Below are 27,516 nucleotides of genomic sequence, written 5' to 3'. Positions count from 1 at the left end.
AATCAGCCACCTGTCAGCGGCCAGCTCATCCTGCCCTGGTGTGTGTCTACTGCCCCCATGGGCTGCTGTGGGAGTTTTGCTGACAGCTGCACACCCATCCAACTGGCCTCTTTGGAAGGTGAGTCACAGGCTGCCGGGAGTGTGGATCTGCATATCTGCAGGAAGGCAGTTTAGTAATAGGTACTAGAACCTAAAAAAAGTCATATCCTATGACCTTATAATTACAAAGCTAGGAATCTAATCTGAGGGATTAGCGGGGGCAGGGTGGGTGGGGGGGGCTAAGATGAGTTTATATCTATTTTTTTTTTTAACGCAACCTCCTTTTCACGATTATAATAGTAAGAATCTGGGGAGAGCCCCAATGTGAAACAAGAGAAAGTTTGTGAATCTAGTACATTTAGATGACAGACAATTATGTAGCTACTGAAAATATTGTTTATGAAAAAATTTTAATGATGCAACAACGTGGGACACAGGCCACATTCTACGCTCAGATATATAATAAATACTGCAATTTACATGTGTATGTACATTCAGAGGGGAAAGCCTGGGCTGGCAAATACCCAAATGTTAATAGACAATTTTTTTCAGAACCAGAGATTTCTTTATGCTTTTTTTTTTTTTTGAAACGGAGTCTCACTCTGTAGCCCAGGCTGGAGTGCAGTGGCGCGATCTCTGCTCACTGCAACCTCCTCCTCCCGGGTCCTGGTTCAAGCGATTCTCTCTACCTCAGCCTCCAGAGTAACTGGATTACAGGCACGCGCCATGCCCAGCTAATTTTTTGCATTTTTAGTAGAGACGGGGTTTCACCATGTTGACCAGGATGGTCTCGATCTGTTGACCTCGTGATCCACCCGCCTCGGCCTCCCAAAGTGCTGGGATTACAGGCTTGAGCCACCACGCCCGGCCGTCTTGCTTTTAAAGCTAGAAAAAGAAGGCAAAGTTTTTAAAGCAGCCGCCCTGCTTGTCAATGAAATTCTCAGCTCCAGGCTTCCCTTAGGGAAAGAGCCTCCCCAGGATCCCCCGTCCTACCCCGGGCGGTCGGGTTGGCTTCTGGAGAGACTGCTCAAATCTCCGAGGCGGAAGGAGGCGACCGATTTGGCGCAGCGCTCAAACAGGGGTGGATGGAAGCTCAGGGGAGGAGCCGAGCCTTTCCCCTGTGGGAGAGCGAGATCTGGGCTACGCTGGGCGTTCGGAGCCTGGTCCAGCCTCCGGCCATCGCGGCCGCCGCCCAGCCAGGTGCAAAATGCCGTGTCATGGGCCGCAGCCGGGGCATTAGATTACAGCTCAACGGCGCCCGGGAAGGGCAGCGGGGGTGGAAGATGAGCAGAAACCCCTGTTCTCAGAACGCCGGCTGTCGAGCGGGGTGAGCGCAGTCGGGGCGGGGACCCAGCCTAACCCACTGGAGCCGCCGGGGGGGTGGCCAGTTCCCCTTTAAGAGCAGCAGCTCTGAGCCAGGAGCCAGAGATCCCAGCCGGCCTCGCCCAGCCAGCCCTCTCTAGTGAGGGGACCCACGAGTGGAGCCTCAGCCCTCCCGACCTTTCTGAGCCCTTTTTGTGCCCTGGGCGCACGGGGCCCTACACGCGCCAGACATGCTGAGGGTCTTCATCCTCTATGCTGAGAACGTCCGCACGCCGGACACCGACATCAGCGACGCCTACTGCTCCGCGGTGTTTGCAGGTAGGAGGGGCCGGCCATCCCCGCCGGGGTTCGGGATGGGGGTTGGGGAGGGGACCCCGCGGCTCTCAACCCTGGAGAGCACCTGGAGGTGAGAGACAGGGGACTTTCTGGCCCCGCTAGACTGACGTTGACTGTTGCAACGACACAGGTCTGCAGAGGGCGATTCAGAGGGAAACTGAGGCTGGAAGAAGAGAAGTGCCGGTTAGGCACTTCTCCTGGAAGCTGAGCCCAAGTTGGCACTGAGGTGGGCCAGGAAGGTGGGAACAGCATCTCTCCTCTCACCTTTTCGGGATATCTGAAAAGAGGTCTTTCCGGTTTCAGGCAGCGAAGCGCTGTACCGCCGGGCTTTCCTCCTTCTTCCCCCAAGGCCTGGTCCCAGGCCTATTTATAACCCAGCTCTCCCCCACTCCCCACCCCGGCCTGCGCCTGGCTGCTTTCTGGCCCTTTGCTCTCTCTCAGAGGCTGGCCTGGCAGGCTGGCAACTACTGGGGGCGGAGGCACCGCCCACTCTTTCAGGGACCCTACCCTTGCTTTGGGCACAGGATGGGGGAATTTAGCAGCTGGGCACAGCTGTCACAGCACCAACCTTTAGAGACTTTCTCTGCCCCCAACCCCTGCCCCCAGCGGACCAGTGGGTGGAGGGAGGTGGGGTAGTATCTGGTTTCTATCATCAGAGTGAGGCCTCCTTGATTGAGCAGGGAAGCCACTCCCCTATCAGATTGGGACCTCCCACAGGAGAGCTTTCAAGAGAAGACTTTTCCCCCAGGAGCTGAGGGCTGGGCCCTGTCTGCTCTCAAGAAACCCTTCAGGACCAAGCCAAGCTAGGGTCTACAGAGCTGAGTCTTCGGGCTTGGAACCATATTGGGGGAGAACTAGGGGGAAAGAGTGTGAACCTCCCACCAAGCCTGAGGCTTTTCCTCTCAGCCTTCACGTGCCATTCCCCTTCTCCCCAGAGATCTGACTTCTACTCTAACTACATCATAGCATTAGTCAGTCTCTGGCCATTCAGCACAGACATTCCCTTTCAGTTTCATGAGCTCCTGGATACACCTGTTCACAGACTCATCTGCACATATGCTCCCAGGCACAGGCACATCCTGGAGCGTTTGGGACACCTGTGATGTGCCAAGGACTAGAAGCTCCAAAAGCACAGGCTCATGTTCACCACAGCATGTGCAGTGGGTCATTTCATGAGTGCCCACTCCTGGGTGTGAGATTCAGGGGTTCCATATTTGTTGGACCAGGTCGGAGCTCCAGGAGGAGTTGGTGAATGTTCCTGAGCTCTGGAGAGCAGTGTGCACCAAGAGCAGGGCCACTAAGGGCAGTGGTGGCACTCCAGCTGTGCATTTCTCCTAACGCACTGCTGTGACCTGCTCTCAATCCGTTTCCCACGGTGGCCTCCGGAAATGAGCTTTATCCAGGTGTTTCCAGCAGGGAGGACATGGGGGTCTTTCATGCTTCTTCTCTGCATCCTCAGCTCTGGGCAGGCCAGGTCAGTGGCCCTGTTTAGCAGCCTGGCTGAGGGCTCTGGGTTCCTGTTGCACAACTCCAGGGGGCACCATTCATACTGTAAAGAGCCCCTTGGCAGAGGGGAGGGAGGACAGGCACTCTGTGGGTGAAGCAGCCTCCACCCACCCCAGCACCTCTTCCCCATTTACAGCCCCTGAACCTGGGGGCTGAGTAGGCTTTGTGAATGGTGCCCTCCCCAGGTACACAAATGTACACTCATCTGCAGCAGCCCCTGCTGTCAGGGGCTTTGTCTCTGGTTTCCACTGAGCCTGAACCAGATTTTCTTCCACCTTCCCTGACCACATGCCCCCTCTGCACCCATGCACTCAATACACTAGGCTCCCACCTCATGGTCCCTTGCCCAGGCTAGACTCAGACCTCTGGCTGGAGAAAGGAAATAATGAATAATGAATGGCAGGCACTTTCTAACCCCAGAAGTGCAGGAAGTGCTGCTGGTGTGGCTTCTCTTGTCATTTCAGCCCCAAGGGCCTGTATGTGGACCAGTTCCCCCCATCCTGCCTCCTCCCATTTACACATCCCTGGCTGACCCTTTTCCTTCCCCCTGCCATTTGCCTGCTGCCTGGCTCTTTGGGGTTGGCTCCCTGTTTCCAGGGCCCAGAGCACACAGCTTACCTTGGGGAAAGGAAATACATTTTCTGTGCCAATCTGTCATGAGCCCCTGAACCTGGGAAGAGACTGGTTGGAGCCCCCACCCCCAGTCATCACTGAAACCGCCAGGCAGTCCTGGGGAATGCAGTTCCTCCCCTCCCCCAGCCTCTGGCCACATTTCACCTCCTGCATTAGCCAAGCTCCTGACCCATGTCCAAATTTGGCCTCCCTGTGCTATTCAGGCCTGCTCACTGTCCTTCTCCCTGGCAGGGTCAAGTTGGTGAATTTACACAGAAGACTTCAGTCTCAGGGATGCAGCTCAAAGCAAAACACCAGTTTGAGAAGCCTTCCCTCCCCAGATGGCCTGGGTCTGCTCTTCCCAGACTCCTTATCTGTTGTCCCATAAAGGCCCTCCTTTGGTTACATGATTATAATACCCGGTAGTCACACTTCGCAGCCCCTTTGTGCATGCATACATTCATTTCAAGCTCACAGAAGCTTTGTGAGGCCAAAGGGCAAGGATATTATCCCCACTTAAAGACAAGGATATTAGCTCAGAGAAGTATAGGAGCCTGGCCAAGGTCACATAGTGGCCACAGTGTCCCCACCTCCAACCCCTCATCAGTGCCCTCTGTTGTTCTCAGCATCCTTGGCATATGAATAAGAAAGTGCTGTGCAGAGCATACCATGTGCTGCCCACACCCAGGACACCAGGGAACTTGGACCTGAGCCAGCTAGGGAGGGCAGTGCCTGGGGCCCCAGCAAGGGCTGAGTCAGAGTAGGGGAGTGCAGGGCTGCAGGAGCGCAGCGTGAGACAAATGACCCAAAGAGGGAGGATTCTGGGGTTTCAAATGCATGTTCCTCACAAAGAGAGGGAATGGACATTTGGTAAGCACAAAAGCATGCCATTGTCAGATGGTGTTTCTTTAAGAATCTCACCGCCAGTCGGATGAAAGAGATCTATTGAACTGACACCATGGTTATTTTATGGCAATGCTGTTCTAACTAGAACATTAATATAAGCGACATCATGGCCCAGTTATAATTTGTAACAGGCACTTACATGAAGATACATACACCTCAATCCTCTTAGCAAGCTCTCATCACTCCCATTCTACAGATAAGGAAACTGAGACATGAAGAGGTAATGTAAGATGCCTAAGGTTATACACTGGTAAGTAGTGGGGTTCAAGTCTAAGTACCTGGCTCCTGAGGCCCCACAATATCCCCAGCTTTAACCACTCTGCTATCTACCTCTGGCTTTGGCTTGGATTTACCAAAGACAAGCAAGAAAAGGTGAAGCAGTAGGACTTGAACCCAGGCCTGGCTGAGCCCCTGCTGCCCGCCTCGGCCTGCACATTGATTCCTCACATCCTGCCACACCATGCGCATGGTCCTTACTGCTGCTCGCTCACCCAGGCACAGACATCCTCAGCCCTTATACTCCGGTCTTGCAGATGCTTTCTTATCTCAGGGGGTCCCTGCCCTCTGCCTCACCCTTTCTATATCCGTTGGGACCAATTGGTCACCAGTTGGTACAGGATGCTCCCTCCAGGCAGTGCCCTCATTCCAGGCCAGCTCACAGCTCTGACAGGGCTATGGTGGCTGCCTAAGATCTGAAAGCCAAGGGTGAGGGCAATGGTCACGTGGCACTGAGGTGGGCAACCTGTGGTGGGTATGGCAGGTGCCCTGGGGCTTCCAGAGAGGGGACCATGTAACTGTGGATCTCAAGCTTAGCCAGTCCAGGAGAAAGTAAAAGTTGGGTGGGGGGCCTGGAAGTGTGGATAGCTGGCAGTCTGAGTCAATCCAGGGGGACAACAGCATCAAACAAGAGGAGAGAAGGATTGCCTGCATCTGAACTCGGGACCCCAGGTCTGCCACTTTCTGGCTGTGTGGCTTTGGGCAAGTCATTAACTGCTGTAGGTCAGTTTTCTTATCTGTAAAGTGTTGTACTTGCTTTGGAGGAATGATTCTGGAGAGTTTATGTGTTAGTCCATATAAAGCACTCTGAACATCCTTGGGGTGGGTGGCACCTTTGCCTGAGTTTTGCTTGGACCCGCTGGGCTTGTTTCACTCACTCAGCCTGGCAGGCTGTGCTCAGCTCACAGTACCGGCCGGATCCCACGTCTACCAAGGGTGAGCCAGGCACCGAGCAGCAAGGGGTGTGTGAGTGAGTGCAGGGTCTGACCCAGGTGAGCACAGGCATGCCAGCTGTGGTGGGGCAGGCAGCTCCAGGTGCTGGTACCAGCTCTGTGGAGGCTGCGACTGGACCAGGCATACTACAAGCCGCTTCCACTGCGGCCACCGGGGAATGCAGTGGTGCCTGGAAACTTGGAGGCACCAGGAACTGCAGAGCCCCAAAAGAGTGTCACAGCCATGACTCGAAGGGCCCCTAAGGTCTGGGCTCCCTGAAGGGCTGCAGCTTTTCTCTCCTTCTCATCACCTGAAATGTGGCAAGTGGGGTTGGGGGATGGGTCCTTTCAGCTTTGTTTGTGTTACAGCTCTTTTAGTCCTGAGTTCTTGTCCTGTGTCCAGGAAGAATGAGATACATAGACAACTGGAAGGTGAGCAAGGTAGAGAGAGCTTCACTGAGTACGGAACAGCTCTCAGGAGACCCAAAGTGGGGTAGCTCCTTTCTGCAGGCCGGTCCTCCTGATGCTTGTGCAGCTGTCATCAGACAGGAGATGTGCAGAGGGCAGCTCCTCTCCACAGGCAGGTCTCCCCGATGGGTGGAGGAGACCCAACCCAGAGTGGGTAGCTCCTTCCTGTACCTGGTAGTCCCAACATCTGTCTGAGTCTGGCTGAGTCCCGGGTTTCTATGGACTCAGAAGGGAGGAAGTGTGTGCTGTTTGGTTCATGGGCAGCCAGGAGTGGGCTCGGGGGAAAAGCACCATAAGTTCTCACTCTCGGCTGAGGATTCCACCTGGAACTGGCAGCCCAGCCCCCAGGCTTCAGGCCATTCCTGGCTTGAAGGTGGGATTTCACTGGGGATCTGCCCCTTTCTGCCCAGGAGCAAGTCTGCCTCCTACTGCCATCAGCATGCCATCTAGGGCACCAGGCTGTTCGTGTAGAGGAAGTGCTGGTCAAATTACATACTTGGGCTTCTTGGCTCATAAGCTACTACCACACAAACGTACTAGATGTAATATTAAAAATCACTTGTATATCACAATTCCAAGTTTTATGCAATGTTGACAGCTTATTTCCCAGACATTTTGCAGAGTTTATGAGATTAAAAAGGCAGTACTGAGTCTTTCTGTAGTAATAGAACAAGAGTTCAGTATTATTATGGAAACACTGAGATCACTGAAAACTACAATCAGAAGTTAGTAGCCTCTGTTGTGCTTGCTCAACAGGGAGGAGCCTGTGAGATCCCTGGGGAAGAACGCGGCTACCATGCAAATCGTTCTGCACAATTAGCCCACACTTTTTAAAAAGACAAGAGAAATGTTCGTTATTAAATAAATAAGGCTAAAGTGTTTTATTGGACAGACCTATTTCCAGGCATAGAAGGCTGATTTACTGGGGTGCGGGGAGTTGTGCTCAGATTTGTTCTTTTCTGTCTGCTCTTTCTCGTCCTAATCTATGATGTTTTCTCCCTTTACAGACCCCCTGTAACACAACAGTTAACTTGACTTTTCTCTCCAAAGCCTCCAACTCAACTTTTAATGCTCGAAACATCTAGTGAAGTCTCAGATGAAGAAAATGAAGAAGCGAAGGATGCACCATCCTCAACTATGCCAGATTGGCATATAGATTATTTTTCCAACCTTTTCCACACCAGGGCGAGAAAGCAGCCTTTACCACCGTAATGGGAACGAGGGGCTGCAATGGACCCACAGAAATGTGCTTACCAAAAAAGCTCTGATTCTCCTCTGGTTCTACCCCGACGGTGTATTTCCTAGTGACTCTCCTAAAATTTACTGCCCCTAGCCAGACACGATTTTTCCTGTTTTTTCTTCTAAAATGTATTGTGTTTTGTCTAAAAAGTATAAAAGCATCCAGTCAAGTGTTAGGACACAGTTATACATAGTACTGATGGTGTCAGAGCAATTTGCCCCCTTGGTGTTTTTATGAGGTGGAGATGTGTCCAGGCAGTGTATCCTAATGCCAAAGACCTGGTCTTTTTTCCTCTCCATGGAAAGCTTCATGGGGGCCAATATTCAACATCCTTAAAGAACAGAACTTTCAGCCCAGAATTTCATATCCTGCCAAACTAAGCTTCACAACTGAAGGAAAAATAAAATCTTTTAGGAACAAGCAAGTACTCAGAGATTTTATTACCACCAGGCCTGCTTTACAAGAACTTCTGAAAGAAGCATTATACATAGAAAGGAACAACCAGTATGAGCCTTTCTAAAAATATACCAAAAAGTAAAGAGCATCAACATAAAGAAGAATTTACATCAACGAATGGATAAAATAGCCAGTTAACATCAAATGGCAGTAACCCTAAATTTAAATCGACTAAATCCCCCAATCAAAAGATACAGCCAAAATCTAATGGTATATCCAAAGATACACAAAGACTCAAAACAAAGGGTTGGAGAAAAATTTACCAACCAAATGGAGAGCAAAAATAAATAAATAAACAAAAAGCAGGAGTTGCAATTCTCACATTTGATAAAATAGATTTCAAAGCAACAAAGATACAATGGTAAAAGGATCAATGCAACAATAAGAGATCTTAACACCCAGATACATAAGACCCATAACGAGATTTAGACTCAATGAGACAGAAAATTAATAAGGATATCCAGGACTTGAACTCAGATCCAGAACAAGTAAACTCAATAAATATTTATAGAGCTCTCCATTTTAAATACACAAAATATACATTGTCCACTTTAAATACACAAAATATTGATCAGCCATTATTAATACCCATTTTTAGAATGAAGCAATATTCCTGTTCTCTCTCCCTCTTTTTCTTCCTCTTTCTTCCTCTCCTTCTCTCCTTTTTTTCTTAAAAAAAAAAAAATCCCTAGACACTTAAATGGTACACTTAGGCACCAATAACAGTGGCTGTGGGTGGAGCAGGCCTGTCCTCAGGCCCCTAGATGGTGGGAGGTGGTGCTATCAGGGGTAGCAGAGGGCTGAGCAGGCCTGGGCTGGCCTATCCTTCAGCCCCGGGACAGTGACTAGAGAGACCTATCCCTAGATCCACTGAAGATGCATGCAGGTGTACTGTAGCCCCACCACTGGAGGGAGGAAAAAAAAAAAGCCTCATCAACACTCACCCAAACTGAGACACAATCTTACACATCAACCTTATGTGTAAAACATATGAGCATCAATTCTGAGTGACTGGATCAGAAGGACACAGCTTTCACAATGGAGGGTGGTGGCCTTCGGACTGGGTAACTTAAAAGTTCTCAAGCCAGGTGTTTGCTGTCCCTGAAGAGTTTCATGAAACAGCAGGGAAAGATCACAGTCATCCATTTGGCTCATTTTGTTGTCAGTAAGTGTTAAAATTGCCCAATGTCCCCGGTATACATGTAAGTGGATCTGTGTATGTGTGTGTGTGTGTGTGTGTGGTATTTCGGTTATTTTAAAAAATGTACATTTATATTTAACATATATTTTTATTTTTACAAATGTGATTTGATTGATACCTATATTTATTTATTTGTATATAAATATATATGTGTGCAGGTGTATTTTCTTATCACCTGCATGGAAAAATACTGCTGCAGCTGACAAACAGCACCACAAAATTATATGTAGAATGACCAAAGCACTGAGACCCCCTCTGAGTGCTGCTGCTCTAATCCGGTGTTAGCACGCAGCTGCACGTAGGACTCAGGGGACTCAGAGTGTTGGAGCCATCCATTCCCTTGCTGTTTTGGTGAGGGTAAGCACCTGCTCTAGGAGAAGGCAGAGAGTGGATGCTGTTTTACAACACATGGGGGCAGCCAAACCTAATGGACCGGTCATATCAGCTGGGCTTCCATTCAGATCCTGAGTGGTCACAATCTCAAAAGTAAAAGGGTCATTTTTTGTTTGTGCAGCCACACACTCATCAGCCCACTGTGGTGCCTTAAGTCCAGCTAGATATCACCCAGTGATGCCCAAGGCCAGTTTCCTGGCACGGAGCTTCATGACACCCTATCGCTTTGGGGTTTGGGCATGCATAGCTCACATTGGCCAGGAGAAACATGCCTCCCCCACAAATTTAGCCCAAGTTTGGCAGCACACATTCTCCATCTACCTGAGGAGACAGGGTTCAGCACTCTGCCTCTTGCCTGGTTTTCATCATTACCACGACTTTGACCTTCAGAAGGGTTTGTCAACACCCAGTTCCCTGTTTCCCACACTTCTCAAACTTGTGGAAAAGATTGCAGGCATCTTACTCCCAGGGTCTCTTCTCTGGGTGTTCTTCAGGCCTGTCCTGTTAGCCTGTCTAGAGCCATCTGGAACTGGCCAGCAAAGCCTGCTCTAGACTGTGTGGTCTTCAGACTCTGGAGCCATTTTCCTGGCCTGTGAAACATCCAATGGACCTGAGTGCAGTGCAACTCTGGCCTGGCTGCTCTTCACTCCTGTAGCATCTTACAGCAGCCACACTCTCACTGCTTGAAGCATAACCTGAGGTTTAAGACCTAGACAATCTATCTCTTCACAAAGATCCTCTTCAATGCCCACCAAACTGGGACACCATTGCATGGACCCACCTCAGATGTACAAAACATGAACACCAATCTTTTTTTTTTTTTTGAGACAGAGTTTCACTGTTACCCAGACTGGAGTGCAATGGCACAATCTCGGCTCCACCTTCTGGGTTCAAGCAATTCTCCTGCCTCAACCTCCCGAGTAGCTGGGACTACTGGTGCGCACCACCATGCCCAGCTAATTTTTGTATTTTTAGTAGAGACAGTGTTTCACCTCATTGATTAGGATGGTCTCAATCTCTTGACCTCGTGATCCACCCACCTCGGCCTCCCAAAGTGCTGGGATTATAGGCATGAGCCACTGTGCCCGGCCAAGCACCAATCTTGACTGGGAGAAGTAGACAGCTTTCCCCCTGGAGTATGATGGCCTCTGGACTGGATATGGTTAAAGGTCTCTGGTTAGGTGTTTTCTATCCATTTCAAGTGAGATGGAACTGGGAGGAAAAGTCTCCAGTATCTTCTCTGGTATCTTCACTGCCAGTATGTTGCAAAAGGGCCTAACAGCCACTGGTATAAATATAATGTATGTGTGTGTTTATGTAATTGTGTGTGTGTGTGTGTGTGTGTGTGAGTTGGGGTTGTTTTTGTTACCCATCTTTATTTATGTTTATATGTATAATCCTATATATCTATTATACATGTACATGTAATTATATAGAATATATTTTTAATAAATATATAGTTATCTATTTTTCTATATCATATTTATCTATCTATCCATGAATACATTTTATTTTCACCTGCATGGAGAAACACCATTACATGCTGGCAGACAGTGTTAGAAATTTATATGTATTAATATCTATATTTTGATTTGTATTTACTTATTTATATAGGTTACATACTTATTTGTATATACATAAAATTATGCAACTTTGTGTGTTTGTGTGTGTGTGTGTATATATATTCCTAGTTGTGTCTTTACTCATGTTTTGTCTTGTTGACACAGTCCAGAGTGCCAGCACGACACTGTTTCTTGACAGCAGTGATTCTGAAACAAGTAGACATTGCCAAGTGTTGTTCTCTGGTCTCGTGTGAGGACGCAGCTGCAAACTGCACTCAGGATGGCGGAGCCATTTGTCCCTTTGGTGTTTCGTTGAACTTGAGCTCTCACTCCAGGAGAAAGCAGAGAGTGTCAACTGGCTGTTTCAGGGTGAATGTGGGCTGCAAAGGCCTAATGGACCTGGTAATGTGGATTGGTCTCCCATCAAAGTTCCATTTAGGTGCAACCTCTATGAGTTTCTATTACAAGAAGTCAAGGGGATCTTTATGGCTTGCGTGGCCATACACTTGTCAGCCTAGACTGGGCAACTAAAGACTGGTCTATCCTGGCACAAGGAATATGCCTGGGCTAGGGACACAGGGCACTCTGTGCCTTTTAGAAAGAGTATGCAATTGTAGTTTCCATCCACCAGGAAAAACATACCTATCTTTACAAAAAAAACAGACTCTATCTTTACAAAAAGAGGGCTTGGGCCTGGGAGGTCCAGGCTGCAGGAAGCAGCCTGATCACACCACTGCACTCCAGCCCAGGTGACAGCGTGAGACCCTGTCTCAAAAACAGAGCAAATAATGCAGCACTAAAGAAACATGCTTAGTTTGATTTGTTACACCTGTATGTGTAATTCGATCAAACTGAGGCCTCAAAAACAAAGGTAAGAAACAACATTCAAAAGCGTTTTCTAAACACTTGGATACAGAGTTCTTTTTCTGAGAAAAGCTCCATTCCCTGAAAGACAACAGCCAATAGCACATCCCTAAAGAAACACACTTGGATGTCTGCCTTAAACACGTATCTGAAAACCTATCAATGAGGCCTAAAAACCAAGAGCAACAAAAGGTCTTTAAGAACATGTATACCACATACGGTAGGGCTTTTTCACAATGGGTTTGCCACCAGAACGTAGGTGTCATGTAAACTACCCCTAAAAGCCAAAATGGGAAAGGAAAGAAAGGACTCATATCAACACCGTCGTCATTGTCCATGTAGATCTGGGAATTCCACCATTCCTGGCCATCTGATCTACACAGGTGGTGGCCTGGACAAACAAATCACTGAAAATGTGAGGAGGAGGCTGCTGAGTTGGGAATGGGCTCTTCAGTGTGCTGTGTCTTGGATAAACTGAAAGCTGAGTGTGAATGTGATACTACCTTGACCTCTTCCTTTAGAAATCTGAGACCAGCAAGTACCAGTGACTATTGTTGATGCTTCAGGCCATAGAGACTGTATCAGCAACATGAATACAGGCTCATTTCAGACGGGCTGTGCTATTCTGATTGTTGCTGCTGGTGTTGGTGAATTTGAAGCTGGTATCTCCAAGAATGGGCAGACCCATGAACCTGACCTTCTGGCTCACACGCTGGGTATGAAACAACTAATTGTTGTGTCAACAATATGGATTCCATGGAGCCACTCTCCAGCCAGAAGAGACATGAAGAAACTGTGAAGGAAGTCAGCACCTACACTGAGAAAACTGCGTACAACCCTGGCACGTAGCATTTGTGGTAGCTTCTGTTTGAAATAGCAACAGCATGCCGGAGCCAGGAGCTCATAGGCCTTGGTTCCAGGATGGAAAGTCACCCTTAGAGATGGCAATGCCAGGGCAAACATGCTGCTGGGAGCTCTGGACATCTTCCTACCACCAACTGGTCAGACTGACAAGCCCGTCTACAGGATAGCTACAAAATTGGTGGTATTGGTTCTCCCCTGTGGGCTGAGTGGAGATAAGCATGACACCACATGCACCCCATCCACACTCTGCCCTAGGAGCTTTAGGGTCATTACTAATGGGCAGAGGAATTCTACACCTACAAGAAAACGGTCAATACCTATCATCACAAAAATTCAAAAATATAAAACACACTGATAGAGCAAACACACAAATAAGAAAAAGAAAAGACTCAAATGTTACCACTACAGAAACCCACCAAACCACAATGGTAAGCAAATAGAGAGAACGAAAAGAACAAAGAACACAGAAAATAACCAATTAATACATTGAAAGAAATGAGCCCTCACATATCAACAATAACTTTGTAAATGAATTAAACTTTCCAGTTAAAACATATAGGCTGGCTGAATGGATTTCCATTTTCATTTAGATTTTGGTCTTTTAAAATATTCATTGTTTTCTTCACAGCTTAAGACTATTTGAAAAGATTTGTTTACTTTAATCTAGGATATTCAGTTGTTTTGTAATAAGATGGTAGTTCAAGTTATGAGTCTGCCATTTTGCTAGAAACAGAAGTCCCTAAGGCGTTACTCTTTCTGTAAAATTATTAATGAAATTTTGGAGCACCTTACATACATTTTTATTGAAACATACTTAGGATGTGTTGCCCATTGTCCAGCTTGTGGTGCCACATTTTTTTGTGAGAAGCAGATTTCTCTGATTCTTTAATCGTGAAGCAATATGAGTTCCTAAACAGGTAATATAAAATATTATTGTGGATGATGTCCTTAATGATAAATTTAAGGCACAGGAGAAACGTTATCTGTCTAGTTGACCTTGGTAAAAGACTAGGGCACAACTTTCAACTTATTAACAATGTCTCTGAGGCAGTTAAGAATTTCGATCATCCACGAGGTAAAGAAATTGAGAGTATCCTGGCCAACATGGTGAAACCCCGTTTCTACTAAAAATTCAAAAAATTACCTGGGTGTGGTGGTGCGTGCCTGTAGTCCCAGCTACTTGGGAGGCTAAGGCAGGAGAATTGCTTGAACCCCGGGAGGCAGAGGTTGCAGTGAGCTGAGATTGCCCCACTGCACTCCAGCCTGGAGCCTGGTGAAAGAGCAAGACTCTGTCTCCAAAAAAAAAAAAAAAAAAAAAATTGATTACCTTAATTAATGAAACATAAAACTTAAATTAACCTGAAAATTAAAGCCAGGCTCCCATCAGAAACAGAATAAAGTTAAAGCTCTTAATTAAAACCAGGAATGAGGACATGTTGGCTGCTCACTGAAGGAAAAACTATGTTCTTAAATCCAGACAGGCTGACAGTCAAGATGAAAAGCTAGATTATATACTCATTAGGGTGAAAAAAATAATCACCTCAGTGGCCCAAGGACAAGGCCTGAATTTTCTGTTAGAGGAAACTGGATCTATGCATGTGCTGTGTTGAGACCTCATAGTTCTATATTATAGAAATGGGCATGTTTGGTTTTCTGGAAGTGTTGCAAGTATAAGCTATTTGCATTTGTTCCTCTGTTTGCCTAGCTTTATAGGTGTCCACTGAGGCAGTCCATATTTGATGGATGATTGAGTCCTGATTTCTGACAGTCAGCTGACTCTAGTGTTACTGATCTTATGGAAAAGCCAATGCAGTGAGAAGTTTTAAGCAGAAGTTTCAAATACACATAGATCATAATTTAAATATGTCCCTGTTTTGGTTTTATTTTTCTTTTCAGCCAATCCTGAGGCATAAGAAACATTTCAATTCACTGCACATTCCAAAAGCCTTGCCATTTAAGAACAAGCCAAAGACCCAAGTGAAGGCAGGCAAGGTGCTGAAGGACAGGCAGAGACCAGATATCATATGCGGGCCTTGTGAAGGAAGGTCCTGTCACCAACTGACTGCCTGTTTATATAGTAAAATAACACTCTTGGCAGCGCACTTTGCGTTTCTACTGCAACTCAGTTTTTTGTTTTTTTTTTTAAAGGCAAAAACCCATGTAATTTTATTTTTGTTTAAATTTAACCTTGCCAACTTCTTTCCCTGAACAGCATTTGTCTTGTTTTGATACCCACCTACACTTATATTAGAAACGTACTGCAAACTACTTAGTGATTCCACTTTGAATTTATAGTCGTACGACTAAGATGTTTTGAATATAAGCCTACCCATATGCCAGATATAAATTTCAGGAACTCTTAATGTCTCTTCTTTTACAGAAATTCTACCTCTATCCTGATGTAATTAGGTTGATTAAAAAATTAAAAGGCTATGGGCCAGAAAGCTAACTTATACAAATACAACAAAAGGAAAAGATTTTCCAAGTACCTCTATGCAGTGGAAAATATTTCTTTCAAGTACCAAGTCAATTTCTTCAACTGTACAACGTATTCTAATTTGATGGTTTTCAAATATAGTAACAACAAAATGTAATAAAATTAAGACTAAGAAAACAGAGTAAATGGTATAATTCAAATAATGACTAAAACAAAATGGCATTATGGATTTTGTAATCAATATATAACTATATATTTAAATTTTACTTTACATCCATAAGATCACAGTTAAGGAGGTTAACCATAATTTCAAATTTTATTACCAGTCATTTGTGCTACTTTATCACATTTGAAAATATCACTCATTTTTTTACCTCAAACAGTGATCTATAAATTTGTTTAGACCATATTAAGGACGTTTTCTTTTCTTCTTCAGGATAATTTTTTAAAATGAATGATATATTGAACATACTACTAAAGAAACTTTACTTTTTGATTATGACCTCTATACTGAAGATCTGTAGGAATTTTTCTAATTAATTCTCAAATCTTCCCATGACGTCTCTGTTCATAGAAATATCTTTGAAATAATTTGTGTGACTACTTTACAAATCAAAAATAAATTCACATGACCGAATTACCATAATCACTAATTTTAAGTTTCCTAGATATTTTCTATATCCGTTTTCTTGATTATGTCAATGAACATGCTCTTAATAGAACAGAATATTTAATTACATCAGTTTCCCATCAACCCACCAAAATCACTTAATAATTATATTGGCCATTTCCACTGATCGGCAGGAGGTTCTTCCACTAATGGCTCCCATGTTTTCCACTGCACCATTTTTCTTGCTAGACTTAGTTCATGTTCAGCCTGAAGAATCACCTCTTCTAACTGACCACCTTGAAGCTGGTCTTCTAATTTTTGAACATCTGGTTCCGTTTTAACCATAGCCAGCTTCTCATTTGTAATCTGTTCTGTATATTTTCTATAAGCTGCATTTTTAGGGATATCCTCAAGAACATCAAGAATCTTTGTGTACAATATTCTTAGCCTCTCGTGTGGAGTGTTGCACACAGCCAATCCCACAAGGCCAGTGGTCTTCTTCAGCACACCCGCCATGACAGCGCCGACCTGCAACTCAGTTTTGATCAGGAAGGGATATGGCCAGAGTTATTCACGGCACTGGAACTAGAAGTTAGAGGCAGGGCTGGGATCTATTTCCCGTCCTTTGCTTGGCCCTGCTCTGCCCTGTGCATTTTTAATGTGGAGTCATAGACACGGCTGCTTAGTAGAGTTAATAACAATAATAATAAGGAGTTAATATTCATTTGGATCCTAGGTTGCCTCTAGCTTGGATTCCATCAACCGTGGTGCCTAGGATGGGAGTGTGCGGTGGCGGTGAGAGTATTCTGATGCTCGCCGGGTTTTGTTCCTGTCAGATCCTTGAACTGCTGGATGCTCTGAGTACAGTGCACAGTCAGAGGGTGAAGAAAGCCAAGAAGCAGCGGCTCCTGCAAAATAAAGAGCACTTCAAAGCACTCCTCAAGCAGAAGGAGAAGAAGCTGAAGCGGCAGGAGGACCTCAGAAAAAGCTCTTCTGAATTCAGGGTCAGAGGGAAAGAAGAAGCCAGACATCCAGTCTGAAGAGGGCTGAGGAGCAATTGCAGTGAGCCTTTGTAATGGGAGGGCTGGCCATAGATCTGCAGAAATGGACAATTTCAAACATGATGGTGCTTGTGAATAACCAATCAGGTGGCAAGAGCCCAAGCAACGTCCTTTTTGGACATGTCGCACAGACTATGTCTGTTTCAGAAGGAACAAAACCTGCATTGGCAGGATCTGGGTTCATTCTTAGCATCTGGAGCTGTCAAGATTTAAAGTAATGTAAACTATGGTTATGTGGATCCTCTCACTCTCTCTGCCTGCCTTAGTTTAATTATTTTGTGCTACAAAAATATAATTAAAACATCTCCTGTTAGTTTTGGCTTAGTAGTTTTCATTGGCGGTAAATGTCTGACAGTGGATTGTGGATAATTGTTTATTTCACTACCTTCCTGATGAGTCTTCCAGAAAAAAAAGAAGTATTCACTTGAACCCTTAGCTATCATGTAAATGTTCAAGGAAGGGTGATTTTTTTTTTGTCTATTGTATTCTTTAATCAATGGTTTTAATAGACATTTTATATTTTATTTCATGTATTTTATATTTTACATAATACTTTAGCAGCCGGGTGACAGCATATATAATTGAAAGCTTTAGACCAGGAGATTGCTGTCTCAGGTGAAGAGACCGAGGAAATAGAATATATTGTGAAGTAGGTTTTCTGTACTATGCTCATGCATTAAAACTGCCTAGCTACCTTGCTCATACAGTTTAATTCTGGGTCCTCACCCAAATCTCATGTGGAATTGTAATCCCCATTGATGGAGGAGGGACCTGGTGGCAGGTGATTGGATCACGGGAGTGGTTTCTAATAGTTTAGCACCATCCCTCTAGTGCTGTCTTGTGAAAGAGTTCTCATGAGATCTGGTTGTTTTATAAGCGCGTGGCGCCTTCCACTTTGCTGTCTTTCTCCTGCTCTGATTGTGTGAGGATGTGCCTTGCTTCTCCTGCGCCTTCTGCCATGATTGTAAGTTTCCTGCAGCCTCCCCAGTCATGTGGAAATGTGAGCCAATTAAACCTTTTTCTTCATAAATTACCCAGTCTCAGGTAGTTCTATATAGCAATGCGAGAACAGATTAATACAATTGCCTTTTTCAAATTGAACATTTCATTGATGTACTCATAGTATTATGTATTTATTTTGTGATAGTATGTTGGTATAATTATATAAGGTATAATCCTCTGTGATGTAATAATGGATTCACAACCAGTTGCACACTTTGCCCAATCTCTCTCAATAGCATGGTTTTGCAAATATCACAATCAAAATATTGACAATGATAGTCTACCGATTTTATTCAGATTTCCCCAGCTTTTCTTATACTCCTATGTGTGTGTGTGCATGCGTGTGTGTGTGAAAATACGGAACATTTAGCAAATCTTTGTGTCATCTTTGCACAGGACCCACACTGATCTCTGAGTGTTTCAATTTTAGTATGTATGCTGCTGGTGGGAGTACCCTGTTGCCTTTACCACATCATATGGGCCAAAAAAAATTCACTTGGGTCAACCAGGGGTTTCCTGGCAGGGTTGTGAGCAGGTGGCCTAGTCTGGGAGGCTTTCTAAAAGCCTAAAGCTGTCAGCAGACAGATGCGGCCTTGTGTCTCCATCAGAATGGATGGGGATGTGAGGATCCGGCCAGGCCCAGGTAGGTCTACCTGGTAATCGACAGTTGGAACATTCCCAGACCTTTCTGAGCAACTCTTGGTATAAATTTTCCTCTATTTCTCATGAGCAATTAAGAATTCCAGCATCAAGTATGGTGATGAGTCTGGGAACTGATACACAGAATACCCATACAAATTATTAAATAATTTAAAGCTAATATCTGTTGTGTTATATAGCATAATTGATACATTTTAAAATATGAGACTATAGTTTAACTAAAATAAACAAGGCACTCTAAGTCATACCATGTATTGCAATTATGTAGTTTACAAGGTCTTTCAGAGTAGATGAAACCTAGCTTTAAAAGAGTGTTAGGAGCTAAGGAAGTGTTTCCAGATAACAACTGGAATCAACAAAAGAAAAAAGGTGTCTTATACAAGTAAATGTTTTCAAAGAGTAAGCTTGCAAACACTAAAGTACATACGATTGTAGTTTCATATTTTAGCCAAAGGAGTGAAATCCCTGAGCAAGGTGAGAAATAAAAGGATGTTTAAGCACAGTAGCAGATAATTATGTTTTCTAAAGACAATATATGTATGTGTAAATGATATTTGCTAATATTAAAAATCTTGGTTTATCATATTGGAGAGCAAGGGAAATGAAAAGTTTGTACATCAAGATTATTTCAAACTAAAGTTGAACCAGGTGCCGTGACTCACACCTGTAATCCCAGCATTTGGGGATGCTGAGGCAGGTGGACCGCTTGACCCTAGGAGTTTGAGACCAGCCTGGGCAACACGGTAAAACCCTGTCTCTACAAAAAATACAAAAATTAACTAAGCCTGGTGTTGTGCACCTGTAGTCTCAGCTACATGGGAGACCGAGGTGGGAGGATCACTTGAGCCCAGGAGGTCAAGACTGAAGTGAGCTGTGATAGTACCACTGCACTACAGCCTGGGCAACAGAGTGAGATTCTGTTGAAAAAGAAATTTTTAAAAAACCCACTGAAATTAAGGAATTTCTATTGTCTGAAAGAAACAATAAATAGCATCTTCTATGTAGAATTTTTACTGGTGAAGGTCCCAGCTAGCCAGGTTAGTAAAATGCAGTCGTGTATCACTTAAGGATGGGGATTTATTCTGAGAAATGCATTCTTTGGCAGTTTTGCCATTGTATGAACATCATAGAGTGTGCTGACATGAACCTAGGCTGTACAGCTGACTACACACCTAGGCAATATGGTATAGCCTGTTGCACCTATGCTATAAACCAGAACAGCATGGGACCATACTGAATACTGCAGGCAATTGTGACATAGCGGGTATTTGTGTATCTAAATGTAGAAAAGATACAGCAGAAATACAATATTATCTTATTGAACCATCAATATATATTGTCTGTCATTGGATGTATGGCACATGGCTGTATGTGCACGTATAGTTTTTGCGACTGTGAAGTTTGTATCCATCTCATTGGAAGATAGTATATCAAAATGAGGACCTGACTGGGAGAGTTTGTAAATTCTTTTCTTTTCTTTCTTTCTTTTTTTTTTTTTGAGATGGAGTTTCGCTCTTGTTACCTAGGCTGGAGTGCAATGGCGCGATCTTGGCTCACCGCAATCTCCGCCTCCTGGGTTCAAGCAATTCTCCTGCCTCAGCCTCCTGAGTAGCTGGGACTACAGGCGCGTGCCACCATGCCCAGCTAATTTTTGTATTTTGAGTAGAGACGGGGTTTCACCATGTTGACCAGGATGGTCTCATCTCTTGACCTCGTGATCCACCCGCATCAGCCTCCCAAAGTGCTGGGATTACAGGCGTGAGCCACCGCGCCCAGTCAGTAAATTTTTTTTTTTTTTTTTTTGGTGACTGAGTTTCACTCTTGTTACCCAGCCTGGAGTGCAATGGCGGGATCTCGCTCACCGCAACCTCCGCCGCCTGGGTGCAGGCAATTCTCCTGCCTCAGCCTTTCGAGTAGCTGGGACTACAGGCGCGCGCCACCATGCCCAGCTAATTTTTGCGTTTCTACAGGTCTCATCTCTTGACCTTGTGAACCACCCGCCTGGGCCTCCCAAAATGCTGGGATTATAGGCGTGAGCCACCACGCCCGGCCCCGTAAATTATTTTCAGTGCTAATTGCTTACTTTTGTGATATGGTCAGGATGTATGTTGCAAAAGTAATTCTACTAGATTGTGAGTTCCCTGAGAGCTAAGAGCAGGAACTGCATTGTTTACCTGGCTGAAACGTGAAGTAGATACTTCAAGTCGATACTTTCCTGCTCTTAGCTCTGGTGGATAGAGTGGCAGGAGATGCCATGGCACCCACTCCGATGCCTGCCCTGCCATCTCCCCAGGTGACGTCTCTGGGGCATCTTGGCAAGTATCATTATCCTATCCCGAGCCTTCCCTCCCCAGAACTGTAGTTGAGGGCATGTGGAGGCCAAAAGACTTCTTAGAGTGTTACTTTCCTTGAAGATCTCTGCTGAGCGAACTGGAGGAGCTGGGTATTCACTGAGGTAACTGCACAGTCAAAGGATCATCCTGGTGGAGAGGTGTGGAAAGGTGGGGAAAGAGCGTATAGTGTTTTCCTTGGAAATGTATGGACGTGTCTTAGAGGAAATACTCCAATTCTGGAACCTTGAGCCCTCCAGGAAATGTTGGAATACTGGGTTAGTCATCCCCAAGGAAGACTAAGAATTCTGGGATCACCCATCTCCTTTAATTCCCACAACAATTCTACATAATATTAAGGAACACAGGCCAGTAACCCTCCAAGCAATGGATGTGGTAGCAAAGTATGACCTCATGGTGAAGAGGAGGTTGGTTCAAAACCTAAGAATTTAATTTATTGTTTCAAAGTGTTCTCCACTCAGTGTTATTAAGGCATATGTAACTGACACATAAAAATTGTGGCCGGGCATGGTGGCTCGTGCCTGTAATCCCAGCACTTTGGGAGGCCGAGGCAGGTGGATCACGAGGTCAAGTGATCGAGACCATCCTGCTCAACATGGTGAAACCCTGTCTCTACTAAGAATACAAAAATTAGCTGGGCATGGTGGCGTGTGCCTGTAATCCCAGCTACTCAGGAGGCTGAGGCAGAAGAATTGCTTGAACTCAGGAGGCGGATGTTGCGATGAGCCAAGATCGCACCATTGCACTCCAGCCTGGGTAACAAGAGCGAAACTCCATCTCAAAAAAAAAAATTGTTTATGTCTATGGTGTGCAATGTGATGTTTCGGTCTATGTGTACATTGTGAAATGACTACATCAAACTGCATAACATACCCATTCATAGCACTTTGAAGGAACGAAACTCAGGTACAAAGGAGAGGTGCTGTTGAAGGGTAGGGCTGCTCTATCTAAGTAGTATGTCTGGGGGTGTCCTGGATCAGGGTCCTTTTGTGCTAGTAATAAACTCGCCCTTCTGGGGCTGCTCCACTTTCCCCACTTTTTTTTTTTCTGGGGCCTCCTTAAGAATTAGGACATGGCCACTTTCTTTGAATAGGCTTCTTACTTCAACTCTTTACAGACAAGGGCTTGTGCCGCACCATGCCACCTCAGTGTCCCCACAGCACAGAGCTGAGTGCACACTGGCTGAGTGAGGAAATCCCCTTGGATTAATCTTGGTTCTAAGCATCATGGCTGAATTTCACATGTGTATGAATGACAGCATAGCTGAATAAGGATTTTTGTGCTACAACTGGAATCCCTGATTATGCAAATTCAGTATACTGAAATTCCTAGGACTTTTTATTAGATTTAAAAAAGTTATACAAGCTTAGAGTAAGAAATGAAACAGTGCAAGAGAGTTCATTGTGAAAAGTAAAATGCTCTGCCTCTGCTGAGAGACAGATACTGCAGCTCAGATACTACCACCATCAATAGTTTTCCGTAAGCATACCGTTTTGATGGTTTATGGAACTTACCGCTCAGGAAGCTTGACACTAGGGTTGATCTCAGAAAATCACTGTTGCAGATCATAGGCATGACCGTCTCACAAAGATATGGACACAGATATGATGACTGGAGATGTCCAGGGGGGCTCATGGGCTGCCTGTCCTTTTTGCTCTGTGCCCAAGTTGGGCTCAGAATAGCCTGGCATTGGCTGTGGGGAGAATAGTGGCGGGGGTTAGCAAGACCCCAGTTCATACTGTCCTAAGCCACCTGCAAGCGTCTTTCAAGGAAATCAGACTCCAGAGGTTCTGAGGAAGGAAGGACTTTTGACTGTTTTTAGGTTTTCTAGTCCCAGAGTTTAGGCAGGAATGGTTTGGCTTTGGGCCATGTGCCCCTTTACTGAGAGGGAGGGGTTGTGCTCACAAGCCATTAAACTGGCTATAGGAGAAGAGAGCAAGGCCAGGAGCGAGAGGCCAGGAAGCTGTGGGGTTGTAGGCCATCCCAGCAGAGGCCTGGTGGTAGTGATGGTGGAGGCCGAGGTGGAAGAAAATCAGAGGACTACAAACCCCATGGCTGCTGGTGACCTGACCAAGCTCCTACGTTCTCCTCGTTCATTTGAGGCTCTGTTGCAGCAGATGATCGGCTGGTGTGAGAGAACTGCACCTGCCGTATCAGGCAAGCAAGGGCGAGTCTGAGCTATGTTGGCAGAAAACCCGAAGGCAGCAGCAGGTAGACTGGCTGAAGGCAGGCAGGCAGCTAGCTTGTCAATCAGATTTGTGTTTTTGAGGACTCCCAACTGGTGAGCCCTCCATGATAGATGAACTGAGAGAGGAATCTGGTAGCATCAGGCTACCAGAGGGTCCCGTTGGTGCTTGGATCTTCTTTGCAGTTGGGTCTGAGGTGTGCTGGTAGAGGTGAGCTGGTCAGAAGGGTCTGTCGCAGAGCTAACCAATGCCTTCCCAGGAATGCAAACACAAGCGCCCCCCTGCAGGCAGGCAGGCAGGCAGGCAGGCACTTCTTTTACCACCAGGACCTCATAGAGGCTGACCTGGCTCTGTGAGGTAGGAAAATGGGTTGAACTTAGCACATAAGAGAGAAAGAGCTTAGGATGACCATCTGTCCTGTGACCCTGTCCCCAGACCACAGGTGGCGACAGGTGCTTCTATTCCAAGGCTGGGCCTCAGTGCAGGCTTGTGGTTTCTTGCCCAACTGTGGTGTCCTTCAACTAATGAGCCAGAGGGCTCTCCATCCTCTCTGCCTCTAGCAAGTGGAGACTCTGGGCCCTGGGAAAGATACAGGGGGAAAATGCCATCTATTATCTAAACATATTTCACTGGGACAGGGAAGGGCTCTTTATCTGACCCCCTTCCCCATTTACTCGCCTTGTACCCAAAGTTGGACATGCTGTAGCGAGAGGGAGGATGAGGGGCAGACTCAGGAGAGAAACCTGCCAAGGGGACCCAGACAACCAGGCTGACCAGAGCAATGCTTGGCCTGATTCACGGCCCATGTCTTATATCTTAGGTGTGTTGAATCATCTCTGTTGAATCTTACTTAAAGAAAACAAACAAACAACGACAGTTTCCTATGACAGAAGGAGCCCCAGGTTTGTTATTTTCAGTTAATGCAAAGTGAGTAAGAGGGGCGAGGAGTTCATGTTGATCAACCAGGAGGAAGGACTGAGGCAGACACCAGAGCGGGGCCTCATTCCCACAGTTAAGGATGCAGCATCCTAGTCTTTAGGCAGAGTGCTTCCCATCATGGCCTGGGCCCCAGTACCCCTCACATGCTTGGTGCTTCTGGGGAGGCTTGGGAAGGGGTGTGGAGGCTTACTGTCTGATCTTGGGGAGCTCGTGTCCTGTTGAGATAGAGGACGTGCACACATCCGCCTGCACACCAGGAACTTCCAAACATGGCTGCTTAACAGACTCCAGAGACATTTCCAAGTGAGAAGTGCAAGAATATGGAAGCAGGGACTCAAGTAGGAACCATGGAGGTCAGGGCATCCATGAAGGAGTAGACCTGACTGACGGAAGATTGAAGGAAAAGCACCACTTGTTTTGTATCCGAAACAAAGCCAGTACCTGTGGTTTCTCGTGTTACTACTGGAGAAAAGGTCAGGGCTGAGCTCTTGGGCTCCCTAGGTGTGACGTTTTCAGGACTGAAACCTTTGCCTCCAACAGTCTCTTGGCACCAGAGGCTGTTTTGTTCTTGCTTCCTTAGTTAAGCTGCAGTGGTAACATGACAACACACAGGAAATCATGTCAGGAGGGCTGCTGCCACCTAGGAGGGACCCACCTGACTGCTGCAAACGGCGAGCTGGAAATCATTTACTCCATTATAACTTAAATGGCCACACAGGAAGACCCGTTTATCTAAGGAAAGAGGAAAACCTGTGGTTTTTTTTTTTTTTTTTTAATGTATGTGTAGAAGTTTCAACACACACACATTAAAAGTAGAAGTTTCAACAATCAAAACATACACAATAAATATTTTATTGGTTTGATTCATTTAGATGCTTCTGGGGCTAGTTTTGAACATTAGGGAATAGAATCATTTGATCATTTGAATTTACCAAAAATGTGGATATTTCTAAAGTAGCAGAAATAAAGGACTTCAGTATTGGAAGGGGTCTCAGTTGCTCCCTCTCTATAGACCGGGAAGGGCATCAAGACAGATGGTGTGACTTGCCCAGAACCACTCAGCCAGGCACGAAGGGAAGCTGGGTCTGACTCACCACCACTCACAGCTGGTCTTTGCATTTCATAATGCTTTACTACTGACAAAGTTTTTCGTATGCCTTATCTCATTTGATTCATACATGTTATAGCTATGGATAACTAGTCCTTGATTCCTCCTCAAAACATCACAAGCATCCTGTTGTATTCAGATGAGCCTAGCCTTTCCCTTCACCCATGTCCAACGTGTAAATGCTGCGCCATGCCCATTAAAGGCCTCCCTGGACTGACTGGTGACGTGAAGCAGACAATAGCAGTTACTGTGGATCACACATCTTCTGTGTGACAAGCACGCTATCAGCTATTTCATATTTATTATTTTATTTTCTCCTTACGGCATCACTAAGCACTGGTGATTATCATCCTTCCCTCTTTGCAGGGGCATGAATAAGGCTTAGAGGAGCTAAGTAACTTGCTCTTTAGGTTCTTGGAAACTGACTCTAAGTGAAACAATGTGCAGCAGGTCCTCGAATAATGTCATTTTGTTCAATGTTGTTTGTTTTGTTTTACATCATTTTGTTTAAAATTGTGGTTTCCAAGACCTTAACGACGACATTAATAGGTTCTTAGATGCCAATGTTATTTCCATGTCAGAAGTGCAAGAATATGAAGCAGAGACTCACTAAGGCACTGTGGGTGTTGGTGCATCATCCATGTATTTAGTCCAATATATTCAAAATGTTATCATTTGTACATACAGTCAATATGGAAGTTGTTAATGAGATATTTTACATTGTTTATTATGTGCCATGTCTTTGAAATTTGGTGTGTGTTTTACACTTTACACTTCAATTCTGACAAGCCAATTTCCAATGCTCAATAGTTACATGTGGCACATGATCACCATATAGGGCAGTGCCACTCTATAAGAAAAGAAAAGGGAAAATATTTCTGGAAGGATGGTTGTTGAGAGTTGATGCCATGGTTAGCTCTTAAGGAGTTGAAGTTAATACTGGCATGGAATATTGAAAATATCAGTAAGAAGTTAAATGACATAGCAGTCATTATTCCTAAAATTATTGTTAATTTTGATTGACAAACGTTAAACATTTCAAATATCAAAGTAGTAGTGAGATACAATAAAGAGAGAGCCAGTTCTAAGTACAGAATTGCTGGATTCAGTTAAATCTCTGTTCTCTACCAATTGGGCCATGTTGAAGAGGCCTTAATTTAAGTGCTTTTGGCCTCAGTTTCCTCCTTTACAACATGGGGATTACACTACCCGCCTCAGATATGTAAACTTGTGAAATGTTACCATAATTGCCAAGGCGCACCTGTTTCCTTTTAAACATTTAAATCACTGTGCCTGAAACAGGGATTTACCTGCCCTTTGTGTAGGCTCCAGAAACAGGGGTCAGCCTGAGTCTCATAGCTAAGAACATGGATTTGGGTCATTTTCTCATAGTGAACACATTTCGCAGGTCCCTCAGGGAAGCACATTTTCCTATAACTCACCTTAATCTCAATTGAAGCCCTTGTTTCTTGTTTGGCATTGTGTCAGAAAACTTAAGCTTGTTTCTTTTAGGTAAACTTCAGCAATCCAATAATATTGCAGTCATTTTTATGTTTAAACTGAGCCAAGTCAGGATTCCCTTCCTTCCTTCCCTTTCTCCTTTGAGGACATCCATGAAGTGGAGGGGTCTATATAGCCTGGAGCTATTGGTGAGGGGCGGTGGGTCCGTGGTGGTCTTGGGGAACGGCAGAGCTGTGTCTGTCCGGTCTGATGTCTGATGATTGATGGCCTTGCTCCCTGTGGTTCATGCTGCAGGACAGTTCACATCCTTCTTGTCCTGATGACTAGCTTTTAGGCCCATGGGCCTCTCTCTCTGCTGAGAAATGGAACAGAACAGCCTCTGGATCTTCTTATGAACTCTCCTGGGGCCACAGGGGACTCTGTATGTGTCTGTGCCCACATAGTATAATTCTGCCCAGACCTTTGCTGCTCTTTCTTGTTGTTCTGCTATTTTTAGTCCTTGGAGGGCTTGGAGCTTCCTTGGGCTCCCTGTGGAAGCAAAGCAAAGTCCTCTAAATGTATCTGGGTTTTATCGTCCACCCCTCCCAGAGTTCAGTCCAGAGGAGGGGCAGCTTTGGACTCTCTCCTTCCTCCCAAAGCCTCTTCCTTTTCACCAAGGCAGCCTCTTCCTCTCTGTTGGAAAGGGCTGTCTGGCTCTTGTACATAGAGTTGCAGTTTTGTGGG

The 27,516-nt window shown here is 45.4% G+C and overlaps 2 protein-coding genes across 13 annotated transcripts in view; both read right to left on the bottom strand.

The window, feature by feature from the left end:
- Positions 1-430: 430 nt before the first annotated feature.
- Positions 431-16,554, bottom strand: LOC100407930 (NADH dehydrogenase [ubiquinone] 1 alpha subcomplex subunit 5). Its single transcript, XM_078349102.1, has one exon. It carries the CDS (start codon positions 16,539-16,541, stop codon positions 16,191-16,193), a length of 351 nt encoding a protein of 116 aa, XP_078205228.1. The 5' UTR covers positions 16,542-16,554; the 3' UTR covers positions 431-16,190.
- The window catches only part of LOC118147286 (uncharacterized), a 42,297-nt gene continuing 31,333 nt past the window's right edge, over positions 16,553-27,516 (bottom strand). For 10 of the 12 annotated variants that reach the window (XR_013526500.1, XR_013526501.1, XR_013526495.1 and 7 more), the window contains 3 exons: positions 26,775-27,321; positions 24,415-24,809; positions 22,425-23,864 (listed from right to left, as the gene is read on the bottom strand). Coding sequence is in view for 1 of the 12 variants with exons in the window: in XM_078349101.1 (XP_078205227.1) it covers positions 16,784-17,121; positions 22,614-22,792; positions 23,148-23,152 (522 nt within the window). In the remaining 11 variants the exon portion in view is untranslated. Of the gene's footprint in view, positions 17,122-22,424; positions 23,865-24,414; positions 24,957-26,774; positions 27,322-27,516 lie in introns of those variants that run through there. The other 2 variants (XM_078349101.1, XR_013526496.1) reach the window with 2 other exon arrangements.

The sequence above is a fragment of the Callithrix jacchus genome, chromosome 14 (assembly GCF_049354715.1).
Source record: "Callithrix jacchus isolate 240 chromosome 14, calJac240_pri, whole genome shotgun sequence".
In the NCBI taxonomy this organism is placed as follows: Eukaryota; Metazoa; Chordata; class Mammalia; order Primates; family Cebidae; genus Callithrix; species Callithrix jacchus.
The sequence above is the reverse complement of the archived record's forward strand: the minus strand, read 5'-3'. Positions and strand labels throughout refer to the sequence as shown.

Bases quoted from the DNA above. Each gene is read 5' to 3' on its own strand.
- LOC100407930 (XM_078349102.1), bottom strand. From the start codon at position 16,541: ATGGCGGGTGTGCTGAAGAAGACCACTGGCCTTGTGGGATTGGCTGTG.